The sequence below is a fragment of the Athene noctua genome, chromosome 1, assembly GCF_965140245.1.
Source record: "Athene noctua chromosome 1, bAthNoc1.hap1.1, whole genome shotgun sequence".
Lineage (NCBI taxonomy): Eukaryota > Metazoa > Chordata > Aves > Strigiformes > Strigidae > Athene > Athene noctua.
This window is the reverse complement of record NC_134037.1, coordinates 194,679,094-194,699,418: the sequence shown is the minus strand read 5'-3', so window position 1 is coordinate 194,699,418 and position 20,325 is coordinate 194,679,094. Positions and strand designations below refer to the sequence as shown.

General features: G+C 39.2%; 1 protein-coding gene across 1 annotated transcript; it reads right to left on the bottom strand.

Annotated features, from left to right (window-relative positions):
• Positions 1-16: 16 nt before the first annotated feature.
• LOC141972446 (interleukin-1 receptor type 1-like) lies at positions 17-17,069 on the bottom strand. Its single transcript, XM_074930319.1, is given in 13 exon segments — positions 17-499; positions 502-717; positions 1,216-1,377; positions 2,720-2,863; positions 3,135-3,283; positions 5,376-5,496; positions 6,046-6,111; positions 8,097-8,259; positions 9,087-9,273; positions 9,578-9,821; positions 13,143-13,212; positions 15,842-16,029; positions 17,025-17,069. Coding segments are annotated over 12 exon segments (1,743 nt in total). The 5' UTR covers positions 15,890-16,029; positions 17,025-17,069; the 3' UTR covers positions 17-326.
• Between the last annotated feature and the right edge of the window lie 3,256 nt (positions 17,070-20,325).

The window sequence follows — 20,325 nt, the reverse complement described above, 5'->3', positions numbered from 1 at the left end:
ACTTATCAATTGCAGTTTTAATTTTTAAAAAATGGACTTCACAGCTGCTTCTTCAGTGGATATTGCATTTATATGGACTATTTAATAGCCTACCACCATCAGTAATGTTTACGTCTCACATCTGCGTGAGACTAACACAACAAATTTTGTCATATCCAAAACCAAGAACACAAAGTTGCACAGAATTTTCTTTTAGGGTGTAATTTGGGGAAGGGATCAGTAGTTTTTGCTCCTTGAAGAAAACATTTACTTTGTAATATAAAGAATTTGTGTTACAAAACCTGCATTTCAGAATTACCTTCTCAATATTATTTTAACAGTGCACCTTAACTTCCTTTTGCTGCAGATTTGTTCAAAGTTAGGGGTAACAAATACACTTCAGAATAAGACACCTTCTTCCTAGATGGCATGTGATAGCGGACATTTTTCCAGAATCTTGTATTTGCTGAACAAGATTTCTCTGAGAAGTCCCCCTTCCATTGGATAGCTCCATGTTTTCCTTAATGTATCTGACTGATTCTGGCATGCCTGTGTAGTCCTGTATTTCATCCATTTCTATAAGAATCACTTGAATCCCATCACGGATGAGAGCATTATACATCGCTAGTTGTTGTTCAGTAGTGTCTTCTAACAGGCAGCAACTTGATGTTTCTGATCCCAGAACAATCATCAGTCTTCTGCTTTGCTTAAGGGTTTCATCAGCAACACTGATCACAGCTGTCAGTAATGAAGTAACAATCAACATCTGCATAGAAACTTTACAACTGATGTAAAATATTTCTTAATTTTAAAATTGCACATATATGAAGCAGTGGCTAGCTCAGAGGAGGACTGATAGGTTTAAGATCTCCACACTGTCATTCATGATTCATGATCCATTCCATGAAATTACTGATAAAAACTGTTTTCTTCAGTCCCCAGGAGCAGATACAATTCAAAAAATCCTCAACAATATTAACATTGATGAATCCTCATTTGTTCATCACTAAAAAGAAAGTGCAGACCCTCATAACATCAGAATAGAATTTTTGTTAAGAAACCAAAACAAAAATTTAAAAAAAGTCCATTGGACAAATAGACAAATTACCCATTAAAAATAAACAAATACAGCTTTTTTTTCCAAAAACAGACATTTTTAAAATTGTATATATAACCTTCTAACCTGAGAACAATGTGTCAAAAGACAACCTATTAACTCTACTAATTAAAGCATACCTTCTCCTGGTAAGTCATCCCTTCCTAATATAAAGAGATTATATCCACACTGTTGTTCTAAAACATCAGGGAGTATTCTACGAACAAATGTTTCCAGACGACACAAACTTCTGTCTCCACTGCTTTTTGCACACAGGACATATGCATCATAGATTTTCCCATCTGAAACAAACACAAATGTTTCTATTAAAAAATTAAAAATCAGCAACATGCCCTTATGGCAAGGTTTCATTTTGAACTGTTTATAAATAGTAATGGGTGGCTGATTCACCTATCAGACAGAATGACAAAGCACTAAAATGCTCTACAAATCGAAAGATGATCAGCTACAGAACCTGACTTCTTTTCCCATCACAGGGACAGATGTGCCAGTAAGCAAGCTGGATGCAGGATGTGGGATGTGCAGGAAGGAGCCCCCAACCCCAGAAGTGCCAGGACATTAAGAAGTGTCCTCTTGCAAGACTTTCTTCACCACCTCTCCTGAAACAAACTCAACAGCAGTTATGTCCACTTCTGACTAACCACAAGAGAGGGTGGAAAATGGTAATTCTTCCATGTAATAATTCTAGGGAGGGAAAGGCCAGAAGGCAGCTGAGGTTTTGAGAGTTAAAATTGCATAATAAACAGTAATGAAGAAAGCAAACCAAAATCTGGTTTAACTCAACATGTTAAGTTTAGCTCAACAAGATACAAAACATAGGGGTTTTTTTATTTTTTTTTAATTATAACTCTATTTAAGTGTTCTGGGAAAACTGAACTTTTAACCAGGAGTTGAAGTTACTCTTCTGTGAAAGCATTTAGAACAGCCACAAGTAAATGTTGAATATCTCAATGCATGTAATCCATTTAATTTCAAGCTATGGGGAACTTCAGACAGTCTAATTCTGAGTGCTGCCATGCAATATATCTATAATGTTGCACTTATTCCACTATTTTCACACCTGTCCAATGTATTTGTCTACATCACAGCCATCAAAACACGTAACAAGAATCACAGAATAAAGAACTAGTAGCATTTTTTATCTTTGGCATGTAAACATCATAACTGACAGGACTTAGAAGGAAATTAATCTCTGAGAAAATGAGAGTCCGATTTTCAATATAAATATTAAAGCACATCTTTAAACAGTTAGCTTACAGGATGTAGCTCTGCTGACACCTATTGATCAACATCAGAGTGACCATAAATGCACATATAAAGAAACTACAGAAAAGCAAAAAGCAACATGCTAATTTGGGAATAACCTCGAGTTCTTTTTGACCTATCTCACCATGACTGCCTTCAATATTATGCAGTACTTACTACCTCAAGTATGATTATGTATTTTACCCGTATGACTGAAAAAAATCCCTCCAAAAATGTATTTCTGTGTATCTGCAAATTCCTCAAGGAAATTCCACATACATTCCACTAAATCGCATTATTGCTTAGAAAAAATGGCAACTAAAAAAAAAAAAAATCAACCGGCTAGTTACACTAACATACCTGGTCACACTCACATACCTTCCTTACTTGCAAAGGCACAGACAGAATTACGGTACCAAAGAACGAAGTCAATCTTGAAAATCTTGTAGATTATTAAAGTAATAAATGTTAAAATTAAGAAAGAGACAAGCCCTCCAGTCAGCCACCTTTGTATATCAGGAACTGCACAAAAATATAAAAAGATTGGCTTATAAATGTTGAATTTGTCCAAATCTGATCTTTCACACAAATGTAATACAAATTTGAGTATCATTTTTTCACTTCCATCTACCTACTATAGTGACTCATTCCCTATGCACAGGTACAGGTACACATATTGCAAACTGTAATCCACCTGTCTTCTGTCAACATGGTATATGAGCATTTGGTATCAAAAGCCCTTCTGGGGAAGTCAAGACAAACACAGACCTCAAAAAATAACAGTATTTCTTACCTCTGTGTTTTAATATAATATAGGATGCAACCTGCCCAAAGGCATTCGAAGCTTGACAGATGAACGGTTGTTCATAATCTTCACTATTCACTTCCGAAATTATTAGTTTCACAGAATGCATAGGGCGTCCATCATAAGAAGTTTCCTCCCTATCCAAAAGGCGACAAATAGAGTAATAAAACCACAGCCTTTTCTGGAATGGCTTCATCACTAACAGCTGCAGTATGACAACGGTTGTTTCCATCTGCAAATGGAAACACTTCAGAATAGATGAGCAATTACATTATATGAAGGAAACCCAAACAACAGTCATGCTTCTTAGTGACATTTAGCATACACATTGGAAAACATCAAGACGTTATGGTATCTGGAGCTGTGTTTCCCCAGAGGGGTATAAGGTTTCTATAGGCTGAAGTACAAAAATATACCTTACAAACCTAAGCAAACCCTTGTTACGGGTTTCGCAGCCCCCCTAAGAGTAGGCAGAGAGAGAAATTCCGTAACGTGGTATGACAAAAGAGGCCCTGGTACAAGGGCGTCATCTTGTGGTAAGCAGTGCTGGGACAGGGAAGACATCAAAAGGTGGCGGCTGACCGGCCGCAGACAACACTAACTCACAGTGTAATTCCAGCTGCAGGGCGCGCAGTCTAAACTGCTGCTTCACCCCACGGATCAGAACAGACTTGTAAGAGCTACAGCTTCAGGCTGCACCATTAGGAGACACAGATTATCCCCACAAGTTGTACAAGGGCACAAAACCACTCATTATGCCGCACATTCAGTTAGTCATGTGTACCGTGATGTGTGACTGATGTGCAAACTAAACAACTTTTAACCACCAGCAAGATGAGGAATACCACTACCTTGTTAACAGTAGATCTCAAATGCAAAATTAACTAACTAGTCTACTGAGCCAAGCACTATTCTTTCCTGAAAACATATTCTAGTTATCATTTAAAATGCAAAACAAAAGCTGGAAATATATTAAATATATATATCATATCACTTTCTAAGCAAAAAGTTACACTACTTTGAACACTGTAACAAGGAATGAATAAATCAACATCACTAATGCAAATGACTAATGGTTGCAGAGGTGACCATTAAAGTGCTAAGAAGTACAAAAAATAACATTGCTTTTGTGATACCAATTCAGTGACCATGTACCTCTGCATTATGGCCCAATTGTTTATGGCATTACAATTCTTTATGACAGTACAATACAAAACTTTTGTATAGGGTTTTCTCTTGGTGAGCACTCAAAGAATTCAGAATTTTAATTCCCCCTTTTTTTTATGATACTTATTTCTCACATCTACATTCTTACTTTGAAGATACCATTCTCATTTCTTCACCCATTTCTTAGTCATAGATAGTGCTTGAGAATTTACAAAAATCATCACATTTTTTCTTCATAGTACTACCACAGACCAGGGTTAACAAAAAAACTGCAATTTTTCGTTCCCAACCTGTCATATCTAAGAAACTTTCAGATTGCCTTCTGCTACAATTTTAGTTGCTTTTTCAAGTTAGGTCTAATTTCTTCTCTCCTAACTCAATTTAACCTACTTTCCACCCTCACCTTAGCTGCCAGTTGCCCTTCTCATGCTTTAGTCAGTCCAAGTCTGTTTTCCTCCCAAACCCCAACTCATCACTGGAAATCCATCTCCCTTTTCTCCTCACCCCACTAGGCTTCAGTACAGATGTCCTCAACAAAGTCTTCCACTAGCTCTGCTACATTTCTCTAACTTAAGGCTCTCAAACCCAGAAGTCTCTATTTCTCCTGTAAAGAACAGGTTTGATGTTTGACCTCTTGCAACCTTCCAGAGGCAGGTGTGAAGGGAAAGGAGAACACAGAAGAAAATGACAGTGTGAAGACTGTGTGCCTGGACATGCTTGATCCAATGGAAAGAGGTCTCTGCCAGGCCGGAGCCTGCTCAGTAGAAACTATGCTGCAATTCTGAGATTGTAAATCTACAAAACACCTTTTCTCAACGTCAGATATTAAGACAGTTTTTTACAATGACCAAAAAGAGCACAATCGCATGTGAAGTCCCTGCATCTAGAATGTTTCAAGTTTCTACTTCAAAACAAAAGTGAATTGGAGGATGCAAACATTAAAGTTTTAAAAAAGAAAGCTATTTAAGCACATGAAAACATTGCTAAATATTTTAATGTCAAAGGGAGAAAGTTCCACTTTTGTTGCCAACATCGTATTTTCTAATCTGAAAATATACTTACTCATAGGGACTTGCAAAAATTCTGCTCATATAAAATACATCAATATACACACCGTTGCCTGTCCAAAACACCTCATAACCATCAGCACCTGTTGTATTGCAATCCACTGTAACCTGTGAGCCTATAAAATTGTGTTACAAAGTGAAAAGTTAATTTCCGTCATCTAATTAAAATCTATACAATTCTCTTCACAGACTCCCATACAGACCAGCTAAGGATGGTCCCACACCCTTCCAGAAAAGTTACTCTAACAGAGGGTCTATATAGTCTGTGATCTGCAGGTTCAGAAACAGAGTGGTAGGATGGAAAAGGCTAAATCCATGAAGAAGGGGCATCACTTTCCCTGCAGATTCAAAGATGGATCTGTTCTTTGAATCTCTTCCAGAGTGACAGAAAGCAACAGATGTGACAGAGAATCACTTGGGTTCCCTACAATTTTCTTCACATCTGAGAAATTTCCCTAGGACTTTGTAAGCAACATGCCTTGTCTCTTGCCTCTCACCCCCAAACACTCCTCCTTCAGGAGATCAACACAGAGAAACTGAGTTAGTCACTGAACTAATTTTATGTCAAAAAAACAAAAACAAGAAAACACAGAATGTGGCACTCCTCAAGTATAAATTTTCACTAGAATACAAAATCATATTTTCTTCTAGAGAAAACTACTTACCAAGTTCCACTTCAATGGAGTTGTTTCTTGGATAAGATATTTCGGGGGGCTTTTTTGGTGGGCTCACTAACCAAAAGAAAGAAAGTGCTTTTCAGAAAACCTGAGGCAGTTACAGTTTGTCCTGTGCTCTATAACCCAAGTACAACCTAAAAACCCCATGTTCTACGGACAAGGTTGTCAAGCAATTTTATAACAGACATCACTTAATACGTAAAGTATTGTATCTCAAGTAGTCATTGCTTCTAACTTGAAGCTAAACAATTCTTCACCCTACCTCTTCCAAAATGTAGTGCCACAAATCTCCACACAGTCCTGGTGGACTGGCTGTTTCCTGGCATAAAAATCCTGTAATATTGCACGTACAGGTGCTGAGAAGGGTATGGGTAAATATCTACAGTATTACTCCTCTACAGCTTGGGATAGCCTGTTGCCCAGCACTCCACAGATACAAACTGGAGCCAAATACTTTCAGAGTGCAGTTCATCTATTTTAGGCTTTTACTATTATAAAGGGGAAATTTAATTTCTGTACTGTAGTTAAAGTACATTCTTCAACACCTTCTTCTTACAATTCTTCCTCCTACAAGGAAATACACCAGTGGCTCCTTTTAGATGTTTACATTAGGACTAGATAGATGACATTCTGAAAAGCTTATTTCTCTCTAAAGGCTACAAAGGGAGAGTAACCAACAGGTGGAGATCTAGATATCTACATTAGAAATGTCTCAGTATGGCTAAAGAAAACCCAACTTTGAGGGTCCCTCACTGAACACACATACCATTTCCAGCTGTCTCAGGCAGCTGTAGGATGTTTTACAGTATTTCCTATCAGATATTCAAAGTTCAGGGAAGTTTCTCCAAGAGCACAAATTAACAAAAAGAAATCATAAAGCCTCTAGTTTGAGCCCCCTAGCAAAGCACACGGGATTGCCCCAGATACATCCTTCCCTCCCCCTTCTGAAAACTGTGTCTGCTCTATTGTTTGGACCCCAAATCACTCATTTTAGTGTAGATTTGCTTAGCTGGAGTATTTAAAAACAACTGAGCTGCCCTCAGTCATTCACAGCAAAGGAGTGATATGATTTTGCTTCTGCTGATTAGTGGAAGCTGAAATTACACTAAGAGAGAAGTTCTAAGGAGAGATTTTAAGACCTGGATGATCATTTCATCTGATCTGAACTTATGTTCCCCATACTTTGTTTATCCACATCATATACACATGACATTATATGAATATATGTTCATATCATATATATACATATACACATATATATACATAAATATGTGTGTGTATATATATATATACACACACACAGAGACAAAACAGGCAAGCACAAAAAGAGATCACTAAATAGCAATGCAATCTATTAGTAAACCTAAAAATGTCTTTCATCAGCTGGAATGTAAAAACAGTATTAGTATTTCATACCTTGATATAGCATAGCCTTTTCAGTGATCCATTATCAATCTCAAAATGCTGTGCTAGGAAAGGAGTTTTATAGATTTTGTTGTGCTGGTGGCCCCCCAACATAAATCAGGGTGAACTGAGCTAGATACACAATATCAGAGATCAGCAGTTCTTGTGCTGAGGAGCTTAAAACCAAAAAGAGAAAGAGACAAAGGTTTGAAGGAAACAGGTGGGACACACGGTCAAGATATTGCTATAATTTGGGCTGGTTTAGTTTGTTGTTCTTACATCAAGAGGATAATGTAAAAGAAAGATAAGTAAGATGGGCAGGATAGAGGGTGCAGCTACAGCAGAAAGTACTGTGCCTGCTAAGTCTTAGAGAACACCTGTTTAGGTGGTCTGGGCAGCAAAGCTTTGACATAAACGCAACTTTGAACAGGGGAGCATATCTTCAACGTGGTGGCAACAACAGACAAAATATATAAACTCTCAGTCATTATTTCTCTCCCTCATATTTAGGTGAAAACTAGTACCCCTAAGCTTGTCTATCCACAAATTGGGATCTTTTAGCTTTAGTCTTTAGAAACTTGGACAAATATTTGGTCATCATTAAGAACACAAACACAGTGAGACTACCTACTTACCTTCTACAGTCAGACTGATGTCTCGTGAAATGTTATATTGTTTTCCATTGTAGGTATATGTTGTTTCACATGTATAGTTTCCTCGATCATGTACAGTCACATTGAAAATTATAAGATCACTGTTTGAGAAGGTAAACCTTTTCCCTTCCAGCAGCTGACAGTCCTAAACATGTGAAGAGATGTTAATGTTAATGTTAATTCTTACCACTATATCATATAGTGATATGAATTCATGTCACTATCATATGGAAACATGGTTTATCTCTCTTTAATGCAATCTGAACTTTCAATGGACCACAGCATAAGAATGGATGTCTTGCAGAGGCTGAGGAGGAGCAAGGGCAAAACATTTTGGCTCTGAGTTTTTAATTCAAAGACACTACAGTTCATTTCCTATACAAAACACCTTTCAATATGAGAGAAACAAGAAAGTGAAATGCAAGTGTCAGGATTTGTAAAAGTATTCATTAATGATGAATCACTCCATAATTAGGCTTAATTTTTTCAAGTATTTAAATACTCTTGGTACCATATGGACTTCAGGGGCATGAGGCAGGAATGCTGCAGAAGGCACTACATTCTTGTAACAGACAGAACCTTTAAATAAGCATGAACAGTATGAAATGGAATTTATTTAATGGAACAATATTGAGCACATAATGGATATGCCATCTCTCACAAATGACATACTAAATCTCTTTTCTGCACAAAAGAAATTCACGGCAGTGTGGTTTGCTAGTAGGTTAAAAGATGCCACCTGGTGGATACGTGGGTCAACGTCTCTCCTACATCTAAGCTGAATTTCTTCATCAAAAAACCTGTATATACCTTTAAAAGATAAAAAGTCTTCATCTTCTTCCAATATTTTTAAAGTTTTTTTCTCCCATTTATAATAACTCTTTAGTTTTTCTTCTACAATTCACAAACATCAGTGATTTAGATTTTAAATAATGGACAGTTACAAGACAGTACAGAACACAGTATTCTCACCTTATACCAACGAACAGGCTGAAAATTCTTCGCATTCCTGAAATGATCCAAGTGTGGACACACAACCTTTGCAGATGATAATGTGAATATCACCTCCTCCACAGCAAATTTTTCATTTAAGCATAAACCATCAATCCTCTCAAAAACTGTTACTTTCGTAAACATTTTCTTGCAGCTTGTCAAATTCCTGCAATTAATGTAACATAATTAAATAAATCTATTTGAATATCTTCCCACTCAAAAATATATGCAATTCTTTTTGGAGAAGAAAGAGAGGACGAGAAGTTCACAGTTTCTCCAATAGATTTACTTGTGTCTACTAGTAAAAAGAACCCCAAATTAGACTTACTTTTCCCAAACTAAAGTTATTGTGAACACACCCTCCCTTCTTCATCAGTATTTCTCTTACCCCCCAAATTCTACTTGCTTTCTAAAAGTTATTCCCTTTGCAACTCATTTCTATAACAACATAATTTTTTTTTAACTTTCACCTTATGACACATTCATAATCTCCAGAATCTTCTAGCATTGCAGGAAGAAACCAAATTAAATTCTTCTGCTGATGAATTCTAGAAAGTTTGTCTCTAGGCACAGCTGTCTGGTTACCAACTTTATACCATGTTAAGTTGTAGTCTCCACTTTTCAAGCTCTTTTCCAGTGAACATTTAATAGCAAGAGGCTGCCCGTCAGGCACAAGACTTTGCCTCAACATCACACTATAGGCTTCACATTTCTCTAAAGGAAAGAGATAAACATTAAAGAAAACTTCAAACACTGTAAAAGGATGTATTGAGCTAATTTTTGATAACAACAAAGTCGTTTACAAAGTTCATTGGAGTTTTCATCTCCATTCTCAAGACATCTATTAAGAACACAATTATAATACTTTATCTTTACAGTTGAGAGTACCACTCAGTGATATACAGATATAGTTATGTCACTGAAATGAAATTATGTTTTTTGAATGCAAAATTTACGCTCAATAGACTCTCTTTGTAACAGACTCCCATTTGTACGTTTTAGTTCAGATGCAATTTACTAAAGTACTTGTATTTCTCCAGTGTGTTTCATGTGCATGTACACAAACATACACATGCACACACAAATTTCACATTTAATGTCTTTCTTAACTTCACTTAACTGTAGCCAAAGTCTTCAAGACAGACTATGCCTTCCATACCCAAATGTCCTAAGAGGATATTGGAGTTAAAACTGCTGTTCCACAAATATTAAGCTTGCAATGGAAATTTCAACTAATTCTTCATTTTATGAGCATTTAGAGAGGAATTACTACAGGCACTTACCAAATGAGCTCATTTTCTCTCCTCCTGACCTAAGGAGATTCATACAGGAAAAGACCACCACCATGAGATTTTTAAATTTTTTTGTCAGTATGACAAAAAAGGCACCGACTCTGGATACCATAGTCACATCCCTGAGTCAGTATTATATTTATCTAAAATTCTTTTTTTCTTTAGAATATAAGAACAGCCACACAGAGTCATTAAAGTGTCTGTCTAGCCCAAAACCTTGTCTCTGATAATGATCAGTGTCAAGCGTGTAAGAGAGTCGGACACAACATGTAGAGTAATACTTTGCTTTTGACACTTTTCTTTCCTCTTGTGTTCTGCATGAAAAAAACATTCATTGGCTTTTATAATTTCTCTGGATATCATGTATTTCTTATTATGAAAAATGGCAAAGCAGACTTTCCCTCATCTGCCTAGTCTACATTATTGACAATTTTATAGACCTCCATCACATCTTGCCTCGGTCATCTCTTTACCTCAGAGACCTCATTCACTTAATGACTTCTCATATGGAAGCCATCCCATATCACACAACACTGTCACTCATCCCTGTACCTCTTATGATACAGTCTTTCCGAGATGGAATGACCAGAACTGCAGAGTTCAATTGATGCACATTCACCATGGGGTTATATGAAGTGGTCTGCTTTCCACTCTACCTCTTCTCAAAAATTCTGCTTTTCAGACCACTGCTGATGACAGAGTTAATCCTTCCAGAGAGCATCCAGAGATGTCAAAGCAGCATTTTTACCAAGTGGATATTAACTAACTTAATGCTCACATCACACACATACAGTATACATGCTTCTGCTATACAAGTATGACGCTTCCATGCCCCTCCACATCCATTTGATTTTACTTATTGACATTCTATCTCTAAACCATTCAATATCCAGACATCCTCTTCATAGTGAGCATTAGTTTTAATTACCAAGATTTTACATCATCCACAGTTCTCACCACCTCACTACAAATCTTTTCCAAATTACTTAACAAAATATTGAATTGCTCAGATATCTGTACTGAATGCCCCACAATAACTTCGATGGTTATGAAATACTGGGGCCACAGGAACTGATAACTCTTTTCTGCCACTAAATGCTAATATTCTGAAATAATGTCGTCTTTTTTTTTTTTTTTTTTTTACAGACTTCTTGCCTCAGTTTCTCTGAAATCCCCCTCCCCCAATGCCTTCCATTGTCTCCATGGAGCAGGAAAGAATTATAAGGTACACATAACTAAAGAGACAATAAAACTCCCTGCTACTGGGGGGAGGGCAGCCGAAAAATCACCTTTCCATATGAATACCAAGAAACAGACTATCCAATGGATTTGTGAACCCTGCAGATTGTCCATCCATGGGAAAAAAAAAAACAAACCAAAACCAAATCATTTCCAACCAAATGGCTTGCTAGAAACTCAAAGAATGGAAATTCATGAAGTTTTTAAACAGTCTGGCACTGCTGCAAGACGGAATGACAAGATTATGACAGCAACTCATTTGTACCATCTGAAATATTTTAAACATGAACTGGATTGCTGGTTGACAGCTGCAGGGCAGAAACAAGCAGTTGCAACTGAGTAGCCTAGCAATTTTACAAAAATCTAAATGTTATTGTCAAATGGCTATATTTTCCAATATGAAAAAAATCCTAGGGACATGTTCCGTAAAGTTAAAACTACAACTCATTTCATCAGTTTATACAACAGATGTGTATAATGTCGTGCTGCCATTCAGATGGACCTCAACAGGGTAGAGAAGTGGGCTGACAGGAACCTCGTGAAGTTCAGCAAAGGGAAACGTGAAGTCCTGCATCAGGTGAGGACTGTCCCTAGGCACCAGCACATTGGACCAATTCAGCTAGAAAGCAGATCTGCAGAGAACACTGTGGTCCTGGTGGACAACAAACTAACCATGAGCCAAAGCGACCAAGGCTCCCTCATGGCAAAGGTGGCTAACCGTGTCCTGGGCTGCATTAGGACCTGCCAACAGGTCGAAGAAGGTGATCCTTCCCCGCTGCTCAGCACTGGTGAGGCCACATCTGGAGTACTGCGGCCAGTTCTGGGCTCTCTCGTGCAAGAGAGACATAGATTTACTGAAGAAAGTCCAGCACAGGGCCACAAAGATGATTAAGGGAGAGGAGCATCTCTCACATGAGGAGAGGCTGAAAGAGCAGAGACTGTCCAGCCTAGAAAAGAGAAGGTTTGGGGAGCGTGTGGGTGGATCCCACCAATGTGTGTAAACACCTGGCAGGAGGGAATTAAGAACCAAGAGCCAGACTTTTGCCAGTATTGCCCACTGACAGGACAAGAGGCAATGAGCACAAATTGAAACACACAAAATTCCATCTGAATACAAGAAAATACTTTGGTACTGTGAGGGTGATCAAACACTGGAACAAGTTGCCCAGAGATGTCGTGGAGTCTCCATTTGTTGAGATATTCAAAATCCAACTGGACACAGTACTGGGCAACCAGCTCTAGCTGACCCTGGCAGGGGGTCAGGGAGGTTGGACTAGATGATCTCAAGAGTTCCCTTCCAACCTAAATGATTCTGTGATAAGGTAGTACATAAAATATCACATATTCCATGTTTCATAGGTTCCTACTTTTAGGACTGTTTAAAAGAACGCATTGGCATGCACACAACTTTGACTTTTACAGTGATTTTCACAGAAAATTAGTATTACTTGTGTGAAAAAGTGAGTTTCAGAACAAGACCTGCCATAGCCACCACTAAACTTACCTGCAATAATTAAAGACAGAAATGCTGTTGTGATATTACATGAAAACAATGTTCTTGCTGTCATGTTTCCCTGCAGAAATGGAAATAAAATCTTCAATTAGTGGTTTCCAATATAGACCTCCACAGTTTAAAGCCAATGTTTGCATTACACAGTTAATACAGGAATTACAGAGTTAATACATGACACGGGAAATATATTAATTATCTGTGGCTTATTTTGAGCATGTTACCTGCTTGTTTTACCGGACAGCTACTAATTATCATACCACAAGAAAAAAATGAGCAAAGGTTTCCTATTCAGCCTGTCAAGCACTCAGGATTTTTTTACATCTGTAGCCCACTCCTCCCTGCTTCTTGCTTTCCCAAGCTACAGTCTTAGTCTAACTGTCCCTTAGACGGAATCTTTGCCACCCTCTTCTGTATCATTTCCAGTTATGCCACAGCCTGTCTGAGGTGGGGAGGAGAGAAAAGAATTTGCATACAGTCTTCAAAACATAGGTACACTATGGATTTATAAACTAAAACACTGATTTTTTTTTCTGGGTTTTTCCTAATAATTTCTAACAGTCTATTTGTTCTTCGAGTACTAGAGTATTGACCTGATCTTTCCATGGGCTTATGTAGTAAAATCCCAAGATCTCATCACTGACTGTTAAAAATTAGGTAAACCCAGTCAGCCACTAAGCACATGACATCAGGATTTTGCCCATGTGTTTTCATTTTAGATTTTCTTTACAATAAAACTGCTGTTATTACCCAGTCATTCACTATCATGACATCCTTCTGCCATCTTTGCAATCAACACCTCCATGTTCTAGCCTGAATAGCTTTATATTGTTAGCAAATACTGCCACTGCAACAGTTTCTCTCTGTCTAGATCATTAAATATATATGCTGAGCACAAGAGAGTTGTTGGAACTCCAGTAGTAATCTTCCTCCACCTGAAGAACTGATCATTTATCTTTTACCTATTTATTTATACATGTGAGAATAAATACATTATGACAGTGTGGCTTCACTGACAGACTTGCCTTTTGGAAATTAAGGGAGACTGTATGAGCCATGTCCCCAGTGTGTTAACATAAATGGGTACAATTCTAACACAATTCCAGCATTTGAGAGCCATGACTTCCCTTTACAAAACTCGCTGCTGACTCCTTCCCTACATAATTTATTTCATTTCCACTGGTTCCGATCTTTAAATCAGTTTCTACCCAGCTGCCTGCTGCAGATACCAGGCTCACTGGTCTCTACTTTTCTGGCTCTCTTCTGATTACACGAGGAGGATAAAAAAAAAACATTTATCACTTTTTTTAGCTGCTTTAAACGAGACATTTACAACAGAAGAACACAAAAGTGAGTATCAACCAGTCATGGTGCTTTGTTCATTCTGTAACTGCCTTTTGCAGACTTTTCCATTTGTGTCAGATCCTTCCATGGAAGGTTAGCCGTAAGAAAAGCCACTGGCACTGAAATCCATGCTCTTCCAAGATGAACACAAATGCAAAAAAATTTTTCTTGCTATATTTGGATCTTCCCATAGCCCATCCCATAGGGACTTTTTTATACCCGAATGACCTCTTTGCTCTCAGGACTCTATGGTAGGCTTCTTATCCCTAACGTGTTTGGAGAAGGATCGATTAGCTACATGCCTCTGACAGGATGTTCCTTAACTTGGCCTGCCTTACTGCTTTTTCTATTCAGCCTACCACAGTTTTTACAGCACTGTGAAAGGATAAATGCAATTATTCAAACTGAGCAGGAGAACCTCACCCTGTTGTGAAGAATATTTAGCTGATCACCAATTTCTACAGTAGTCAAAGATGACACTTCCGCCTGCTGTGTTTGCTTTCACCAAACTGACTCAGAAACGTGCCATATATTGAGTCATCCACACTGCTTCTTGCAGTGCCTGCTTTCTTCCTCCTTCCCCTTCTCTACCACCCTCCCTCATTGCAAATTTCTGCTCAAATTACCGGGCAGGTCTTTTCTTGCCTAGCTGTAAGAAAGAATGAGTCCCCACAAGAATGCTGAGCATAAAAAGAAATACATAAAACTTTAAAATCACTAGAGGGGGTTTATGTGTGTTTGAACAAAAGCTCTAACTTTTTTCACTGTTGTCACCGACAGTAACTCTTAAAATCTCCAGTTTTAAATTCTAAGGAAGACAAAAATATTATAATGGAAATAATTTAAACAGAAAATGGGACTGAATAGACTCCACTTATGACCAGGTATTTTCTTTATGACTTCTCTGAATCTGTTTTGTCATAAGCTCTGTTCCATTACAGTGTTACCTTACTCTACCATTCTTACACATGCTCTCTCAAGCAGCTTTTGCCCCTATCAGTAGATGCAGTAGATGCAGCAGTAGTATTTTGGCATGTTCTGAAGGAAAGTCTTGCAGAATCCTGCTTCTCTATAAATTCAGTGTTCATTCTATTTAAATTTATAATTTGCTCCTTTGCCAACATGGAAGACCCGCAAATATATATAGCCCTGTATAACAGCAGATACAGGCACTGCTCTGAGGAGACTCCTCCTTATCTCTGATTTTTCATGATGAAAAAACTTCCATTTTTATAGAAGGCATATTCAATAGCAAAGTTAGCTTCTGCTCTGTGCATATGCATTCATATAAATTGTGAAGAAAATAACAAACGTATGACTACAAAGTCAAATGCAAATGTTTTTCCTACCACATTCTGCCACGATAAACAGCTAAATTTATCCCTTTTTTCAGCCATTTTGTCCACATCTTCAGCCTGCAATCGACCTGTGGAGCTCTACCACTCAGGAAATAATTCAGCTGGAGTTAACTTTGCCCCAATTTTCCAGAGGGGAAAAAAATTCCAAGTATCTGAGGCCATGTCCATGAAGTTTCATCCTGAAAGGAAATATCTGTATCAATTTAAGATTAAAAAAAAAATAATAATGAACAAGCGTCTGAAAAGTCTTCAATGATACACGCACCTGAATTACAATCACAGCATCCATTATACCACATATTAAAGCACAAGTTCTCATTAAATGAATACAGCCTTTTCCTTTGCTCTCTAGTCCTTTCAAAGTTAGCTTATTCGATTAAAAAACCCACAACTAGTCTCATCAGAACTTTGAAGAATCATGGCTTTCACTATTTTTTGCATACTTGTGGCACTTTTTCTTTCAATGTTTTATTCGAAAACATGAACAGATTAAAACATACAACAGTCCTGTTCTCAGAATTGAGAGAACCCACAAAAAGCCAGAGTATCACACCACTTCTTTTACATGAGTCCACGATCAGTGTAAATCATAAAAAAATATATATTCGTACTACCTTAAACGTTTCTATTAACTGCAAGGTACGCCATACCTCTTCAAGAGAACTTACTCAAGTGTCTTGCTTTTGATCTAGAAAAAAATTATTACAACAAATACATATATTCCTTGGTTGTTGGGGCACACCTAACCGGTGCCGACCTGACGGGTTACCCCCCCCCCGCTGGGATGTAGTTATGGAACTGAGACTATCTCGGTATTCGCTTTTCTGTGACTTGTTGTCATCCCTCGCCAGGTACGGCCAGGAAATATTTTTTCAATAGTCTTCATTTAAATTCTTCCGTATTCCCGGAAGCATTCAGGTCAAAGGGCCCGGGGAAGCCCCGCCGCGGGCAGGCGGCCGGCGCTGAGGGCAGGCGGCTTCCCGCAGGACGGGCCAAGGCGCCGGGGAATCCCCGCTGCTCCCCACCTACCTGCTGCGCCGCTGCCAGCGCGGCCCGGCCCGGCGGGGCCAGCCCCGGCCGCCGTCTCCTAGAAAGCCCGGGCGGCCCGTGAGCCGCGGCGCCGCTGCCGGCCCTCGCCCCGTCGCACGGGCTGCTCCTGCCGGCCAGGCCTCACCTTTCCCCGCCTGCAGCTGGCAAACCGGGCGCTGCGGTGCCCCGCGTCACAGCCGGGCCGGGCCGGGCCGGGCCGGGCCGGGCCGGGCCGCCTCCCCGCCCAGGCGCAGGGCGGCAGGTGTCCCGGCGCGCGGATTAAACCCAGGCTGCGAAAACTAAGGAGTTTGAGCAAGAGCCTCCTTCTGTTGAAAAAAGCAGGCGGCGGCGCCAGGAGAGGCGGCCGCTTCACTTCACCCACCGGCTGAGCCGCCTCCCCCAGCCCTTTGCAGCCGCGGCTCGGCCTCCGTCCCAGGGCAGGCGCGGGGGGAGCCGGCAGGAAATTCTCCAAGCAAGGACTGCAAGATCTGGGGTTACTGACCTTTTCTTCCTTTTTTTTTTTTTTTTTTTTTTTGGTCTCTGTACTACGGGCAGCTTCAGGCTTCCCTAGCTGAAGAGAGCATGTCACGGGAAGCGAAAGATCCCCTCAAGACTGTGGAGCTATTGGCAGGAGGATCTCAGGAACGTCAGCTCTTTTATTTGCTTCTTCAATAGGCTACTTTGGCAGCTTGGTCTCAGTTCCCCAGACTGCCACATGTCACTGAGATACACTGAGCTCTGAAGCTTGAACATACAAATTTAATCTTACCCCTGTACTTGGCCCTGGTGAGGCCTCAATGACTGTGTTCAGTTTTGGGCCCCTCACTACAAAAAGGACATTGAATGACTCGAGCGTGTCCAGAGAAGGGCAACGAAGCTGGTGCAGGGTCTGGAGCACAGGTCGTACGGGGAGCGGCTGAGGGAACTGGGGGTGTTTAGTCCGGAGAAGAGGAGGCTGAGGGGAGACCACATCACCCTCTACAGCTGCCTGAAAGGAGGTTGCAGAGAGCTGGGGATGAGTCTCTTTACAGTCATTCAAATATTCAGTGATTGATGTGAATCAGAATTTAGAAAAAACATGTTATAATAAAGCTGACTGAATATCAACTGAAATGACTGGATTTGACAAGACAGCAAAATACACAGAACCATGTCAGTCATAAGATCACAGGAAAGAGCAGAGATGTGGGTTGTCCAAGGAAATCGGACATTGATGCCAGCCTGAATGAATATTTGATGTGGTCACCAAGAACACTTCAAAGCAGACCAAGAACCACCAGCTCCAGCAACGAAGGTGATGCTAAGCAAAGAGTTTTTCAAACACCCTCCTGATCGGATCTGTGTAGTGGAATTTACCTTTTTTTAATCTATACAAATGTTCAGAAATATTTTGTCTCATAAAGCTCCAAGACAGAATGATGTGTTGTAATTAACACAGGGAGGACTCTAAAACAACTTCTCAGTGCTAGTGTTGAAACTGGATTGCAGCAGACTGATGATCATGACATGGCTTATTTTTCTGCAACTGATGAGGTGTTGAAAGAAGGCTACATCTGTGCAGATGAAGCAACTGGACTTACGGGTAGCATTTGGTATGTTGCATTTTTCCAAAATATTGTATTTGCTGAATAAGGTATCTCTGTGAAGTCCTTTTTCTGTTGGATGGCCCCATGCATCTGCTTTATTCATTTGATAAATGTTATATAACCGATAAAGGGAGAAAGGTACCTGCAATAAACAATTCAATCCTTTTGAGTTAGAAAGAAATCAGACAGAGTATTCACTTCAGTAGGGATGGGATGGAAGGTACTTGGGATGAATTTATACCATTGCTTTTAATTACCACAAACTTGGTTTTCTGCATCCTTCAGTAGTTTTTTATAAGATCACCCATATTCCCCAATTTATAATACTGATGACTTTCCCATTTTGCATGTATTCATTTCCTTCAGGTGTATGTGTGTGGCTTCATTAGCATTTTCTTTTGGAGCAGGAACATGCGTTTAAAGCTCATCTGTCTCTCAACTCCACCCCCCCACCCCCCACTGTGTATCACCAAACAATCCTGGAACTCATGAAACAAATCCTTTTCAGAAGAGGAAGACAAGCTCCAGCCACTTGGGCATGCTGTCAGCAGTACCTGACAGAGTTCGTCTGAAGTACAGTCTCTTGAAACATGCATTGTGTGGATACCAGGTCCTCCACACCAGCTAACTTAACCCACAAAAATCAGGGCAAGCATTGCCCTAATTTCTTTTTAGGACAAGTGACAATAACAAGCAAACATAATCGCTACTTCTATAAAGGAAATGATAGAATTCGGTAATCTTGTGTGTCACCTGCTCCTGGTTAATCATCCCTTCTACGTGAAAAGAGACTATAGTCACAGTGTGTTTCTAAGACATCCGGAAGTATATTTAGGGCAAAACTATGTGGTTTGTAGCCACAATCTTATTTTCTGGTTTTGGCTGCAATACATATTGATTGTATATCTTTCTCATCTGAAACTGAACAGGGCAAATAAAACCCTAACAAAATTTTGAAGTCCTTTATATATATTTTTCTGCCATTTCTACTCTAATTTTTGTTGCACAAGATGTCTTCACTGAAGTTATTGAGAATATTGTTGTACGTACAAAACTTATAAAGCTACAAGAAAAAATAACAAGAAATGTAATTACAGGTGATTCGTTAGATACAGTTAAAGCTGCATAAACCAGTCTGTTTTGATACTTATCATCCCTAACCAGAATATTAGGAATGTCAAGGCCATCTAAATTGCTTGCAGTGCTGAGAATGTGTAATTCCATTTTACTGAGCAATCCCATTTCTGGTTTTAACACTGAGTTTAGCATTTACATCTTGCAGACATCCATCTTACAGGGATTTCTCTGGACTTGTAAGTGTGGTAAGCAAGCATCTTGCAGTTACAAATTATTCACCGGTAGAGCATAGGAAGTAATTTGTACTTTTGGAAGGTTTCTAGTAGAAGGCACACTTTTCATGGCAAAATCTATCCATCTTTCCCTCAAAGGAAATGATTCGTCGGTTTTCACACTTCCAACTGCATGTTGGAAGGCTTAAAACTCAGCTGGGAGAATCTGTCTTGGCAAGAAACATTAGAGAAATGGGACACAGGACTGACTGGTTAACAAAGATCTGTTCTGAAGGTCATAACCACAAGCACTGGCAAAAGTCAGATGGAGTGTAGTTTCACTAGGTAAATTAACACATTTAATAAAATGTTCTTTAGGTATGACAATGACCAGTGAAATAGGAATTCAATGCAATCAGAATGAGCCACAATGGCAACTGTGGGAGGAGAGGGCAGCAAGACTGGTAGCAATAAAGATATGATCCAGGAAATTATAATACCTAAGAAGAAAGGAAAATTCTTAAGTTTTCAGCATATTTCATTCATGGAAGCCAAGCAGTTTCTGTCCTAA